The 14,776-nt window shown below is 40.1% G+C and overlaps 1 protein-coding gene across 1 annotated transcript in view; it reads left to right on the top strand.

Annotated features, from left to right (window-relative positions):
• The window catches only part of TM9SF2 (transmembrane 9 superfamily member 2), a 73,928-nt gene that overhangs the window by 8,531 nt on the left and 50,621 nt on the right, over positions 1-14,776 (top strand). The window contains exons 2-3 of the mRNA XM_010368516.1: positions 8,883-8,950; positions 11,921-12,014. Of these exons, the coding sequence (XP_010366818.1) occupies positions 8,883-8,950; positions 11,921-12,014 (162 nt within the window). The remainder of the gene's footprint in view (positions 1-8,882; positions 8,951-11,920; positions 12,015-14,776) is intronic.

Raw genomic sequence — 14,776 nt, 5'->3', positions numbered from 1 at the left:
TCAAAGCAGGAGTGGAAGAGGGTGTTTTGTTGGGCGAGATGCCACACTTTACAAGCAGATCTCATAAGAACTCACCATCACGAGGACAGCACCAAGGGAATGGTGCTAATCCATTCATTAGAAGTCTACCCCCATGATCTAGTCACCTCCCACCAGGCCCTACCTGCAGCATTGGGGATTACAGTTTGACATAAGATTTGAGTGGGGAAAAATACTCAAATCTCATGCCCTTCTTATATTGCAAAATACAATCATGCCTTCCTAATAGTCCCCCAAAATCGTAACTCACTCCAGCATTAATTCAAAAGTCCCAAGCCCAAGTCTCATTTGAGACAAGGAAAGTCCCTTCTACCTATGAGCCTGTAAAATAAAAAAGCAAAAACAAGTTACTTACTTCCAAGACACAAAGTGGGTATAGGCACTGGGTAAATATTCCCAGGCCTTGGGCAGCTCCACCATTGTAGTTTTACAGGGTTCAACCCCCACAGCTGCCCTTACAGGTTGTTGAGTGCCTGTAGCTTTTCCAGTCTCAGAGTGTAAGCTGCCAATGAATCTACTATTCTGGAGTCTGGAGGACAATGTCCCCCTTCTCACAGCTCCACTAGGCAGTACCCTGGCGGCTACTCTGAATGGGGCTCCAACACCACATTTCCCCTCCACACTGCCCTACTAAAGGTGCTTTGTGGGGCCTCCATCCCTGCATCAGGCTTCTGCCTGGGCACCCAGGTTTTCTCATCCTCTGAAATCTAGGCAGAGGCTGCCAAGCATTCTTTACTCTTGAACTCTGTGTGCCCACAGGCTTAACAGCACATGGAAGCCCCCAAGACTTATGGCTTGTATTCTGTAAATGGCAGCCCGAGCTGTACCTCGGACTCTTTGAGCCACAGCTGGAGCTGGAGTGACCTGGATGCTGGGATCCCAAGGCTGCACAGGGCAGTGGGGCCCTGGGTCTGACTATGAACCCATTCAGTCTTCCTGGGCCTCTGGGCCTGTTGTGGGAGGGGCTGCTGCAAAGGTCTCTGAAATGCCTTTGAAGCCTTTTCCCTGTAGTCTTGGATATTAGCACTTGGCCCCCTTTTAGTTATGCAGATATCTCTAGCACATGGTTACTCCACAGCCTACTTGAATTTCTCTCCAGAAAAAAACTTTTTTTTTCTTTGCCACATGGTTAGGCTTCAAATTTTCTGAATGTTTATGCTCTGCTTCCTATTTAAATATAAATTCCAGCTTTAAATCATTTATTTGACCCTTCGGCTAAGGTAGGCTGTTAGAAGCAGCCAGGTTACCTCTTGAACACTTTGCTGCATAAAAGTTTCTTCTGCCAGATATACTAGGTTGTCACTCTTTAGTGCAGAGTTCCCCAGATCCCTCGGGCATTAATAGAATGCAGTCAAGCTCTTTGCTAAGATATAACACGTGTGACCTTTGTTCAAGTTCCCAGTAAGTTCCTCATTTTCATCTCAGACCTCAGCAGCCTGACTTTACTGTCCATATCACTGTCAACGTTTTGGTCACAATCATTTAAACAGTCTCTAAGAAGTTCCAAACTTTGCCTCATCTTTCTATCTTCTTTTGAGCCCTCCAAACTCTGCCTGTTTCCCAGTTCTAGAACCAGTTCCACATTTTCAGGTATCTTTATAGCAACACCCCATCCTCGGCACCAATTTTCTTTATTAGGCCATTCTTGCATTGCTATAAAGAAATACTGAGACTGGGTAATTTATAAAGGAAAGAGGTTTAATTGGCTCAGGATTCTGCAGGCTATACAAGCATGCACTGACATCTCTCTGCTTCTGGGGGGGCCTCAGGGAGCTTTTACTCAAGGCAGAAGATGACGCAGGAGTGGCCGTGTCATATGGTTACAGTGAGCGAGAGAGTGGGGGTGGTGCTACACTTTACACACAACCAGATCTCACAATAACTCATTATCAGGAGGATAACACCCAGAGGGATGGTGCTAAACCATTCATTAGGAATCCACCCTCATGATCCAGTCACCTCCCAGCAAACTCCACCTCCAACACTGGAGAATACAATTTGACATAAGATTTAGACAAGGACAGATATTCAAACTTATCACATGCCTTGTGTTTCCATCTGGATTATAACTTCTTTGAAGGCAAGCGTTCATGAATTTGTATTTTATCATCCAAAATGTCTAGTATAGGACTTTGTGGGCATTAAATACATGTGTTGGCTGATTGAGTTTTTCATGGTTTTCAGGATCTGTTGTTGTGAATGTTCTTTGGTTTTCAAGTATATTGCAAATTCTACTATTTTTTCCTATTTAATAAATTGGCTTCTTCTGAGATAATTTTTCCTGTTCCTGGAACATTTTTCCACCCTAAATTTTACTTTTTTATCTTTATTTCTTACTGTTTTCATTTGGCTTCTGTTGCTTTACAGTGAGACTAAGGTCTACTCTCAACTTTAAAGCCCTTTTTCCAGCTTTTAATTGTGACAATTTTCAAAATTCAAAAAAGTTAAGAGTAATGTAATGATCACCTTTTACTCACCTCGACCACCTAGAATCAAGTCGTTTACATTTTTTCATACTTGTCTTATCTGTGTATTTATAGGGGTGAATGTCATGACATCTGTGGCATACTTTCACATGGTTCAGCTTGAAGCCCTTTCTTAAACCATATAAACTCCCGGCAGTCTCATTTCCTTTCTTCCAATTTTTAACATTTGCTCCACTGCTATATTAGGAGGTTCTCATTCTTACGATACTTTTGAAATTTCTTTGTCTTGCTGCAAGAGTTGATATTTAGAGTTACTGCAAATGTAGCATATTTACAAATTTATTGTAAATGACTCTCTTCTATGTTCTGTGTTATGGTTGACTTTAATTTTAATTGACTTCACATTCCTCAGCACGTGTGAGATGACAATTCTTAAAATTTCAGATTCTCACAATTTAGAAAAGGAAGAATGAAAGTGCTGTGAATGCCAAGATGCAATGAATATTCAAGCTGTGTTCAATTACTTTGCCGAACATCAAAAATAGGTCCGTAATTTAGTGTTGATATCTGTGATAGACTTTCTTACAAAAGTAGTGTGGAAGAGTGTCAGAAGAGACAAGAAGGAAGAAATGTAGAGGAATAAAGTCAACAGAAATAAAAAGTTATGGTAGCGGCAGTTGAGTTTACCTACTTTGTTTCTGCAGTCCAGCTTTTTAACTCGTTTCCTTGTGTTCAAGAAGCAAGGAATCCCTAGTTCTTAAGGCTACTATCAGAATTGTGCATGGCAATTATTGTCTTCCTTTTCCCTAGACTAGTGAAGAAGACAAGAATAATGGATAGGCATTAACAAGGTTCAGAAGGCTGTCTGTCTTAGTGTTCTTGAAAAACACTGGAATAGCCTACTTGCACTACTTGGATGAATGGGAGACGAGAGGAAGGAAGAGCCTTTCACAGAAACCCTTATACTGATAAACCTTTATTCAGACTCAGGAATGGCCAGTTTCTTTAAGATAATAGATTACAGCTGCTGTGTTTATTTGTTATAGTTATTATGTGCCAATTATGGACGAGCTTCTGCGTGTACTATTTTCTGTTTTATTATTACATCATTCAGTTCCTATATTCAAAATTATTACTTGCCCCAGAGTGCTTAGTAAGAGTAGACCTAGGATTTGAAGTGAACCCAGCCTTCTGATGATACATTCTTTCTAAGAAGGAGATTTGGAAGCTGCTTCATCGGATCAGGAAGGGTTGACAGATAAGGTAAATTTAATGGGTATTAGATATTAGATGAAATGACAAACGTAGATGGATTAAAAACTAATAAATGCAGATAAGAAAATAAGGGAGGAAAGGGTTTGAAAACCCCCCTTGGGCTATGTGCTAAAATGGAGTAAGAGTGATAGTAATTGGTTTAAAAGACACCAAGTTACATAAACAGAAGATTAACATGGTTTCTGGAAAAGAAGTTTTCCTGGTTTCTAGAATTACTGGAAGATTTGCTGTAGTTTTAGAAGGAGCCAATGAATTTGATTTCTAAAGTTTTGACAAGATTGTTTTTTAAAGGTTAAAATGAAATGTAAAGGAAATGTGGCGTGGGTTGGCTTAAGGGCTGAGTGAGGTGGAGTGAGAGAGAAATCCATTGGGAGTGCTGACAGTGGAGATTTCCAGGACTGGTGCTTGAGGCTGATTTCGGTTTTAAATTTAGAAAAGAGAATGCACATGAAATGTTTTAATTTGCCAGTGGTACAAATCTCCATATGTAGCATAATGTAAAGCTAATGGAAATATATTTTCAGAAGCCCTCTTCAAGTTATTATAAGACAGCACAAAGTAAATTAATTTGGTCATGGACAAATTGAGAAAGTGTATCTAAAGAGAAACAGTTACCATGTTTTTGAGATGATGAGCTCCAAGCTATCAGTTTAGAACATAGGAAGGAAATAAAGAACTGTCCTTGAAGAATTTGAGCTTCTGGGTAGAAAGGCTAATGAAAGTAACAATGTTATTCTATACTTACATGAAACTTTAACATATAAATCTTAAACTCTGCTATGATTCTCCATGACATGCCTTTTAAGAAAGATATGAGAATAGGGCAAGGTCCTGAGAAGAGCAGCTAGCACGACAAGGAGATAGGTGATTCAGAAGATTAAGACTCAAAGGAGATAGGAGAGAATGCAGAAAATGAGAATAATGTTTTCCCTCAATCTTAGACTCTTAGAGCCAAAAGTTGTCCCATGAAACTTCAGAGAGGACATCATAAGCTAAGCAAAAATTTGTATTACTTCATCAATTGGGTAGAGATGGGAGAAACATTTACCCTAAAATTTATATGGCCTGAGACAATGTCTTAAAATTTTTCACATGGCCTCAGGCTTTCAAACTTTATGCCTTGTGTTGGACCCTCTGAGATTTGAATTCAAATAATATTGAAAAATACCTGGAAAACAGTGCTGCTGAAGGATGTACTAGAATTCTAATCCAGCTCACTGCTTGTTTTTGTAGGGCCTTCAGGCTAATAATTGTTTTTACATTTTTAAGTGGTTGGAGAAAAAAGTCAAAAGAAGGGTAATATTTAGTGATGAGTGAAAATTACATGAGAATAAAATATCAGTGCTGTAAGTGCAAGTTTTATTGGGCTACAGCCATGCTCACTTGTGGATGTAGTGTCTACGACTGCTTTTGCACTATAGCAGTGGCAGAGACCCAGTGTCCTATTCCTATAAAGCCTAAGTTACTCTCTGGCCCTTTACAGAAAAAGTTTGCCAGCCTCTTAGATAAACTAATAAAATTAGCGTCGTTTTTCCAGGAAAAGAAAAGATTGTAGTGACTAGAGGAAAAGCGTTAAATAGATGAAGAGATGTTGTATACAGTCATGAACCATATAACGTTTCGGTCAACAACAGACCGGTGGTCTCACAAGATGATAATGGAGCTAAAAATTCCTATTGCCTACTGACATCATAGCCATTGTGACATCATGGCGTAATTACCTTATTTTTAAAAAGTTTAGCATAGCCTAAGTGTACAGTGTATAAGTCTACAGTTGTGTACAGTAATGTCCTAGGCCTTCACATTCATTCACCGCCCACTCACCCAGAGCAGCTTCCAGCCTTGCAAGTTCTATTCACGGTAAGTGCCCTATGCAGGTGTAACATTTTCTCCTTTTAGATTGCATTTTGATTGTACCTATTCTATGTTTAGATGTGTTTAGCTATACAAATACCATTGTGTTACAGTTGCCCCCAATATTTAGTACAATCACATGTTGTTTAAGTATGTGATGGACCACACTATATATATACCCGAGGTGTGTAGTAGGCTACACCATCTAGATTTGTGCAGGTATGCTCTGTGATGGTCCCATGACAAAATCCCCTAATGACATGTTTCTCCGAACACATCCCTGTCATTAAGTGACACATGACTGTAAATGGTGCTGAGCAGCATGCTGTTCTTTCCTGTGCTGTTCTTTCTGTTTCTGGTCTAACACAGAGGCCGTTAGCCTCCTGGGACTATTTACATTTAATTAAATACAACTTAAAATTCAGTTCTTCAGCTACATTGACTGCATTCCAAGTGTCCAATAGCCACCATATGTGAAGAACATTTCCATCATTGCTTACAACTCTGCTGGACATGGCTATGTAATAGTAAATACGGTACTTTGTGCCAGGTGCTGCTCTTGAATCTTCTCAAAAACTTCTTGAAGTAGGGATTATTATCACTTCTGTTCTACAGATCAGAACATTGAGGAACAGGGAAGTGAAGAAACTTGCCTAGAATCACACAGCTAGTGTCAGGCAGCATTTAAGCCCAGGCAGCCTAGCTTCAGAGTCTTGCTTAATCATTTCGTGCTGAGAAAGGTTGAGAGTGAGGAATATGCTTAATCGTAGCAAGAGGGACATGGCTTATGTGTTGACAGTGCTGTACAGATTTTGAAACACAAAACTTAGAAAAGTCCTGTAGAGTGTAATAGCTACATTCCTTCCTAGAGGGAAATCGAGAGATAGGAACTGGACTAGTGTTTTGGAGACCTGCCAGTCTTCATTAGGTTAAATGGATCATTTGAATTCTGACTTATCTTCATAGTAGTGTTGACCCTTTCTAATTAGTGGAAATTATTTTGGCAAAGGAAGCCATTAAATGGGAACTTTGCCTTCACAACAGTTACATGTATTTGTGTTAATTCAAGCATGCTGTAGTCTACATGATAGACTACATGCTACAGTATCATGTCCTATTACCTTTTTAGCTGAGTTGAAGGCTGTGTTGACGTTGAGTTATAATTTCACTTGAGTAGAGGTGTAGGGGCCACATATGATACTGTGTTTGGTATTACATACAAAGGCTGATGCCCTCTGTTGTATAGCATGAATATTGGGTGAGCATTTTAGTGGATGAACACTTCCTTCTTCTGAATATTACTAAATTTTTTGGGTTTTATTTTAACAAATGCATAGCATTTCATGTGTCAGGCACTATTTGGAGTACTTTATAAATGTTAACTTATTTAATCTCCATATCCCTATGAGAGAAATACTGTTTTTTTTTTTTTTTTTTTGAAATGGAGTCTCGCTCTGTTGCCCAGGGTGGAGTGTAGTGGTGCGATCTTGGCTCACTGCTACCTCTGCCTCCAGGGTTCAAGCAGTTCTCCTGCCCCAGCCTCCTCTGTAGCTGGGATGATAGGTATGTGCCACCACACCCGGCTAATTTTGTATTTTTAGTAGAGATGGGGTTTCACCATGTTGACCAGGCTGGTGTCGAACTCCTGACCTCGGGTGATCCGCCTTGGCCTCCCAAAGTGCTGGGGGGTTACAGGCATGAGCCACCGCACCTGTCTGAGAAATACTGTTATCCTCATTTTGCAGAGGAGGAAGCTAAAGCAGCCATGAGGAAAGTGACATGTTTAATAGTTTGACCACAGTCACACAGTTAGACAAGTGATAGCACCGGGATTTGAACCCAGGCAGTCTGGCCACAGAACCTGTAATCTTGCCTGCTGTGTTTTGCTGCCTTTCTGGTGGCAGTGGACTACTGATTTGTTTTAATTGTACACCAACCATCTCGTCTTGCTTTGGGGGATGTTAGCAAGTGTAGAGGATTGTTGACAGCACTAGTAAGTGAGATCAAAATGACAAGTGTGGCTCTGTGGCACTCCCAGAAGCCTCATGACTAGACCACAGGCAGTATACAGCTCTAACTCCATAAAATACTTGTCCCAGCCAAACAGCTCTTAGTCATTTTTTGATTAGCACCAAAAGTATTTCAGGGCACACATGACTTGCTGGCTTCCTCAGCTGGTAAATTCTGTCATGAGTAGCCTGAGCTCCTTTTTTGAGAGGGTGGGTCAGCGTTATGGGTCCTGCAGAACTTCAGCTACACCTGGGAGAAATTTTGGAAGCTTCACTAGGAAAGTGTAGCTTAAAATTAGCCTATATTTCCCAGGAAGTTGATACAGCTTATCTCCCTCTACCCTGATGTTCAGCTTGATCTGGTTATTGCCACCTTCTTCACTGCTACTACCTTGTAGTTCATTGTTCTTAAATTGATGGAAGAGGTCCTTCAAAGTTAGACCATGTGGTCGTTGTCTATCCCCGTGTGCTTAAGAGTACACATGTGCATGGAATTGTATTCCAGTATAGTTGATCTAGAAATATCTAACCAACTTGGCAGCATTTCTTGGTTGCTTGCTGTGAAAATGCTAAAAATTGTGTTTAAAAATAAAAATTGTTGTGCTTCTGAGTGTAATACCAAATTTGCAAACCAGATTTTTAAAAACAGCATCTATATTAATATGATAAATGCTTTCAGTTAAAATATCTTAATAATTTTTTAGAAAATTTAGAAAGCATTTAAAAACTATTGGAGACGTTTGCAACTCTGAAAATTATTTTATTGTATTTTTTAAATTAATTATTAAAAAATTTTTAAGACGGAGTCTTGCTCTGTCACCCAGGCTGGAATGCAGTGGTGCCATCATAGTTCACTGTAACTTTGAACTTCTAGGCTTGAGTGATCTTCCTGCCTCAGCCTCACAAGTAGCCAGGAATACAGGCTCGTGCCATTGTGCCCAGCTAATTTTAAAAAATTTAAAAATTTTTTTGTAGGAACAGGCTCTTGCTGTATTGCTCAGGCTAGTCACAAACTCCTGGCCTCAAGTGATCTCCTACCTCAGCCTCCTAAGGGGCTGGGATTACAGGTGTGAGCCACCATTCCTAGCCCTATTGTAGTATTTTTTAAATGTATATAAATCCACTCAGTGAATGGATTTGTAAGAGAATTGTTTAAAGTTGACTGGAATTATAACATTTTACACTTCAGACATTGTCAAATTCTTTTTCAATTCTAAGCATGACTTAAGGCTTTATGTCGTGTTGTTTATATTCTAATTTTGTGTTTCCTTATTTTCAGACCGAAATAGAACTATTTGTGAACAGACTTGACTCAGTGGAATCAGTTCTTCCTTATGAATACACAGCGTAAGTTTTTCAGCTTGGTTTTTATATAAAATTCAGAATTTTGTACATTGAGAACTTTGTTTTCTCACAGTTGTGGACAAATTGATATGCATTTTTAAAACATACACGGCCTGAAAATATTTTTTAAGGTGTACTCTTCCAAGGTGTGGTTAAAAATGTGATCTTTGTTTTATGTTTCTTTGTAATACAACAGAAGCACTGACTAAACAGTGAATTTCCTTTTTTACCTGACTGAACAAAAAGGTATTTTGTTTTCTTAACATTTTAAAATTATAAATAGCTCCACATATTTTTAAACAAAATTTTTGTGTCCCACATAATCAGTTCCCAGAAATAACTACTTTGATGTCTACTTCTCCACATTTTTTTCTCTGAATAGTCTAATCTATATAATCACATTTATTCATTTTTGTTTTAAACAGAAGTAGATTCATAGTATTTATATTTATATTTATTTTTATGTTTTTGAGACAGAGTCTCACTGTATCGCCCAGGCTGGAGTGCAGTGGTGCGATCTTGGCTTGCTGCAACCTCTGCCTGTGGCGTTCAAGTGATTCCCCTGCCTCAGCCTCCCAGGTACCTGTGTTTACAGGCACATGACACCACGTCTGGCTAAGTTTTGTATTTTTAGTAGAGACGGATTTCACCATGTTAGCCAGGCTGGTCTCAAACTCCTGGGCTCAAATGATTCACCCACTTCGGCCTCCCAAAGTGCTGGGATTACAGGCGTGAGCCACTGCACCTGGCCCATACTATATTATTTTTGATTGGCACCTTGTTTTTCTCATTGAATATATTGTGGACATCTTTCCATGTCAATACATAGCTACCTCACTCTTTTTAGTGGCTGCTATTATTTCTATTTTAAAATTATATAGATTCCGGCCGGGTGCAGTGGCTCACGCCTGTAATCCCAGCACTTTCGGAGGCTGAGGCGGGCGGATCACGAGGTCAGGAGATCGAGACAATGGTAAAACCCCGTCTCTGGCCGGGCGCGGTGGCTCAAGCCTGTAATCCCAGCACTTTGGGAGGCCGAGACGGGCGGATCACAAGGTTGGGAGATCGAGACCATCCTGGCTAACACGGTGAAACCCCGTCTCTACTAAAAAATACAAAAAAAATATACAAAAAAAAAAAAAAAAAAACTAGCCGGGCGAGGTGGCGGATGCCTGTAGTCCCAGCTACTCGGGAGGCAGAGGCGGGAGAATGGCGTGAACCCGGGAGGCGGAGCTTGCAGTGAGCCGAGATAGCGCCACTGCACTCCAGCCTGGGCGACAGAGCGAGACTCCGTCTCAAAAAAAAAAAAAAAAAAAAAACCCGTCTCTACTAAAAATACAAAAAATAGCTGGGCGTGGTGGTGGGCGCCTGTAGTCCCAGCTACTCGGGAGGCTGAGGCAGGAGAATGGCACTCCAGCCTGGGCGACAGAGCAAGACTCTGTCTCAAAAAAAAAAAAAAAGAAATTGTATAGATTTCATGTACAATTAGTTTCAGTAATTTCCCGTTTACCAACATTTGATTATTTCCAGGTTTTTTGTTTGTTTGTTTTTGAGACAAGGTCTTGCTCTGTTGCCCAGGCTGGAATGCAGTGGTGCCATCATGGCTCACTGCAGCCACAACATCCTGGGCTTAGGTGATCCTCTCATCTCAGCCTCCTGAATAGCTGCGACCACAGACATTTGCCACCATGCCTGGCTAATTTTTTTTTTTTTTTTTAATTTTTTGTGGTGATGGAATCCCACTATGTTGCCCAGCCTGGTCTCAAACTCTTGGGTTCAAGTGATCCTTCCCCCTTGGCCTCCCAAAGTGCTGGGATTACAGACATGAGCCTCTGTGCCTGGCCCAGTTTTTTGATATTGTGAAAAATGCTGCATGAATATCCTTTATTCATTTGACCATTGTATACCACATTGGGTCTAAAACTGTTCCTAAAATTTAGTTGAATTTAATTTCTCTGCTATTTAAGAGTTTTAAAAGAAAATAGTTTGCTGTGGGGAAAAGCATACACAAAAAAGTTAAGACTGTCCTAAAGAATTCATATACTTAAGTATGTCTAAGAAAAGAGTACAGAATATATGAATGGGTAGACTATAATTTAATTATTGGATACTTAAATTTTTTTCTATTTTTTGTTTTGTTAAACATCTTTAAATCTTTGTGGGTATTCTTAGGAAAAGTCAGTGGATCTGTTATATTCAGTAAATGGAGATTCTTAATTTGGGAACTTCCCAGCTGCAGTATTGTTTTTAATCACCGGAGATCCACCTGCCTCTTTAGGAATCTCAGTAATCTGTTACTATTACCGTACTGATCTCAGGTATTCCCCGTATCATTCCAGGGTGAGCACAGAACTGCCTTTAATTTTCTGTGGCAAAGCTGAAATTAAGCTGTAATGTTGAAACAGAACTTTATTAAAGTCGATTAGTAATACGAGAGAATTACAACACAGAGAATCTTATAGGTGACTGACTACATCTTCTCCACAGCACTCTTCACAGGGAGTCTGTTTAGCCATACTGCACATATTGGGATGTGTTGGCCAGTGTACTGAGATGAGACAGAACTGCAGATAGACTTGACATACATTACTGAAATATCATTTTTAATTAAAGGTTTGAATTAGATATAGAAGGGAGATAAGTTATGCAAAATTTGTTTGGATAATAAGGATCTAAATCATTTTATTATTGGAGTGAACAAAAATAAATTATAATGAGTCAATTTAAAAGACCCTGTAATATGTATTCTAATAAGAGAATGTTATTTAGCAAACAAAATATTCGAAGGCACAATTTTAGGTGTTTTTTATGGGGGGAGATGTGGTACATAGGACTTGGGGTATGGATAGATTTCTTACTTATCTACTAGAGCTACTAGAATGATCAGTACCTAATCTGCTCTCAAGATCAGCTAGGTGTTTGATATTTCATTGTTCCCTTTTATGTGTAAAAATTTAAATATTCTTCTCCCAGGTTTGATTTTTGCCAAGCATCAGAAGGAAAGCGCCCATCTGAAAATCTTGGTCAGGTACTATTTGGGGAAAGAATTGAACCTTCACCATATAAGGTTTGTATTTAATGTTATGTAATAATTATTTACTTACAGCTTTTGCTTTTTGTTGTTTAAGAAAAGCCTGAGATAACTCAGCTATCATTGCTAAGGAGGAGTTCATTTCTCTTTTTCTTCTAGGAATAGTTTCTTAAAATCAAAGTTAGAAGGATCCTTCTCCTTCTCACAATGTGTCATTGATAAGTCTGTCTTAATGGACATTCATGCAACTAATGTTATGAAGATAAGACAGTGGCTTAAGGGGCAAGACTCAGACGCTCTGCCTCCTTTACAGAGGGTCCTGAAACCCACCTTCCAGTCATGAGGGGTTGTCCCAGCTGCTCTATGACTTTTTCCCTCTGTTTTCCAGCAGTATCTAGAGACACTCTGTTAACATGTATAATGCTTCCTGGGCTCCCGCATTGGGATTTTTAGAAGCTAACCTTTCTTTTTTTTTTTTTTTTTTTCCAGACAGAGTCTTGCTCTGTTGCCCAGGCTGTAGTGTAGTGGTGAGATTGAGCTCACTGCAACCTCCGCCTCCCCGGTTCAAGCAGTTCTCATGTCTCAGCTTCCCGAGTAGCTGGGACTATAGGTGCATGGCACCATGCCCAGCTAATTTTTTTGTATTGTTAGTAGAGATGGGGTTCCACCGTGTTGGTCAGGCTGGTCTCAAACTCCTGAACTCAAGTGATTTGCCCACGTCGGCCTCCCAGAGTGTTGAGATTACAGATTTGAGCCAGTGTGCCTGGCCTAACCTTTCTATTTTGATGATTGAAAATGTATTTGGAACATCTTTGGTACATTTTTGAACACCAGTTAAACCAAACTAAGCACAATATAAGGTGTTCTTTTCAACATATGTACTTCATCATCTCTCAGAATTCTTTTGCCTTTAAATCTGTTATCTTTTAAGCCTATTATCCTTCCACATTGCATAGTCCCTGTTTGTTGTATATCTATTCTCCTACTGTACAAAGAACAATGGTCTTTTGCTTTTAGAAACATTAGTTTATTATAATAATGTATCACCATATAAAAAAATTAAATGATGCAGAAGAATAATAATAAACGTGCAGTTTTACTTCCAGCTTATTAAAATTTCCTGAAAATTTTCGTACACCTATAAGCTTATATTAAATAGATTAGATACACTTATTTGTTTTAACATACTATGTTCCACACTTTGCATTTTTCCTTTAACTCTCTACCATGGGTATCTGTCCATGTGGGAATGTGTGTTCTAATGGCTCTAACTTGACTCCAGGTTTTATTCCCCAGCCCGACAGCTTCCTCTCCTGGCTTCGCGTCTCTGCTATGGCTTAGACCTCATACATATCCACCTTCCCTGCTTTCTCACGAGGCACCCCTGTCTCCCTCAACATTTTATTACATGGAGCATAACATTTATTATCTGTCCAGCAAATCCCTAGGCCTAGATGCGTCTCACCAACCATCTTACTCCCTCCAGCACCTGCACCTACACTGTGAAGCCCTGGGGGAAAAGAGACATCGCTGTGCAGATTTAATCCACTACAGGTTGATCGTTTTTGACTGTAAATATATCCTCTTCAAATATTCTTTTTTTCTTTTCTTTTCTTTTTTAAGAGATGGAGCCTTGCTCTGTCACCCAGGCTGGAGTGACGTGGCACAATCATAGGTCACTGCAGCCTCAGACTCCTAGGCTCAAGTGATCTTCCTGTCTCACTCCCCTGAGTGGCTAGGACTACAGATGCATACCACGACATCCAGCCAATTTTTAAATTTTTTATCGAGACAAAGTCTCACTCTGTCGCCCAGGCTTGTCCTGAACTTCTGGCTTCAAGCAGTCCTTCTGTCTCAGCCTCCCAAAGGGTTGGGATTATAGACATAGACGTGAGCCACCACCTGATGCCTTTCAAATACCTTTTTTTTTTTTTTTTTGAGACAGAGTCTCACTCTATTGCCCAGGCTAGAGTGCACTGCAACCTCCACCTCCTGGGTTCAAGTGATTCTCCTGCCTTAGCCTCCCAAGTAGCTGGAATTACAGGCGTGTGCCACCATGCCCAGCAAATTTTTGTATTTTTTGTAGAGATGGAGTTTTGCCATGTTGGCCAAGCTAGTCTCGAACTCCCGACCTCAGATGATCTGCCTGTCTCGACCTCACAAAGTGCTGGGATTACAGGCATGAGCTACCATACCTGGCCCCCTTTCAGATATTCTAATCTGAAATTGTCTACCCTAAAATTGCCAGTAACTTTTAAAGTTTCCTAAACACAGTAGATTTGAAGGCCCTAATGGGATGAAGTCACTGGGGAGGAAGGAACTCAAAGTGTATGGACATGGTGCCATTGAGCAGGGCAGGCATGTAACTTGTGAAACACCACCTCCCTCTTGGGATGTTTGGAAGATTACTTTGGATGGTATTGCATTCTTCTAATAGCAGATGACTGTTTTCAGGCATGCTTATTAAATTTTACAATCTTAAATACTCCAGCAGCCTCTCAGCCCCATCTCTCTGTTTAGTTATGTCTTGGCCTTGAGAAATGATGGGTGGGAAGAACATCAGTAATGCCCTTAGAGAACTGGGAAGACAGCACGAGTCCATAGCAGGAAACAGAAGGAAACCCAGCAAAATATTCAAACCATGGAGAGGTGTTGTCCCTTGGGGCAGACTTTGAAGGCAGATTACTCCCCTTAGTAGGACGTCATTGGGCACGTTTCGGTTTCTGTGCAAGGACTGTTCCTTGCTCATACACAGGACCCTTTTGGGGGCCTAGTACTTTTCAGATTTAATCCTTTGT

This window comes from Rhinopithecus roxellana, chromosome 18, assembly GCF_007565055.1.
Source record: "Rhinopithecus roxellana isolate Shanxi Qingling chromosome 18, ASM756505v1, whole genome shotgun sequence".
Lineage (NCBI taxonomy): Eukaryota > Metazoa > Chordata > Mammalia > Primates > Cercopithecidae > Rhinopithecus > Rhinopithecus roxellana.
Note: the sequence above shows the minus strand (reverse complement) of the source record. Positions and strands in the feature narration are given on the sequence as shown.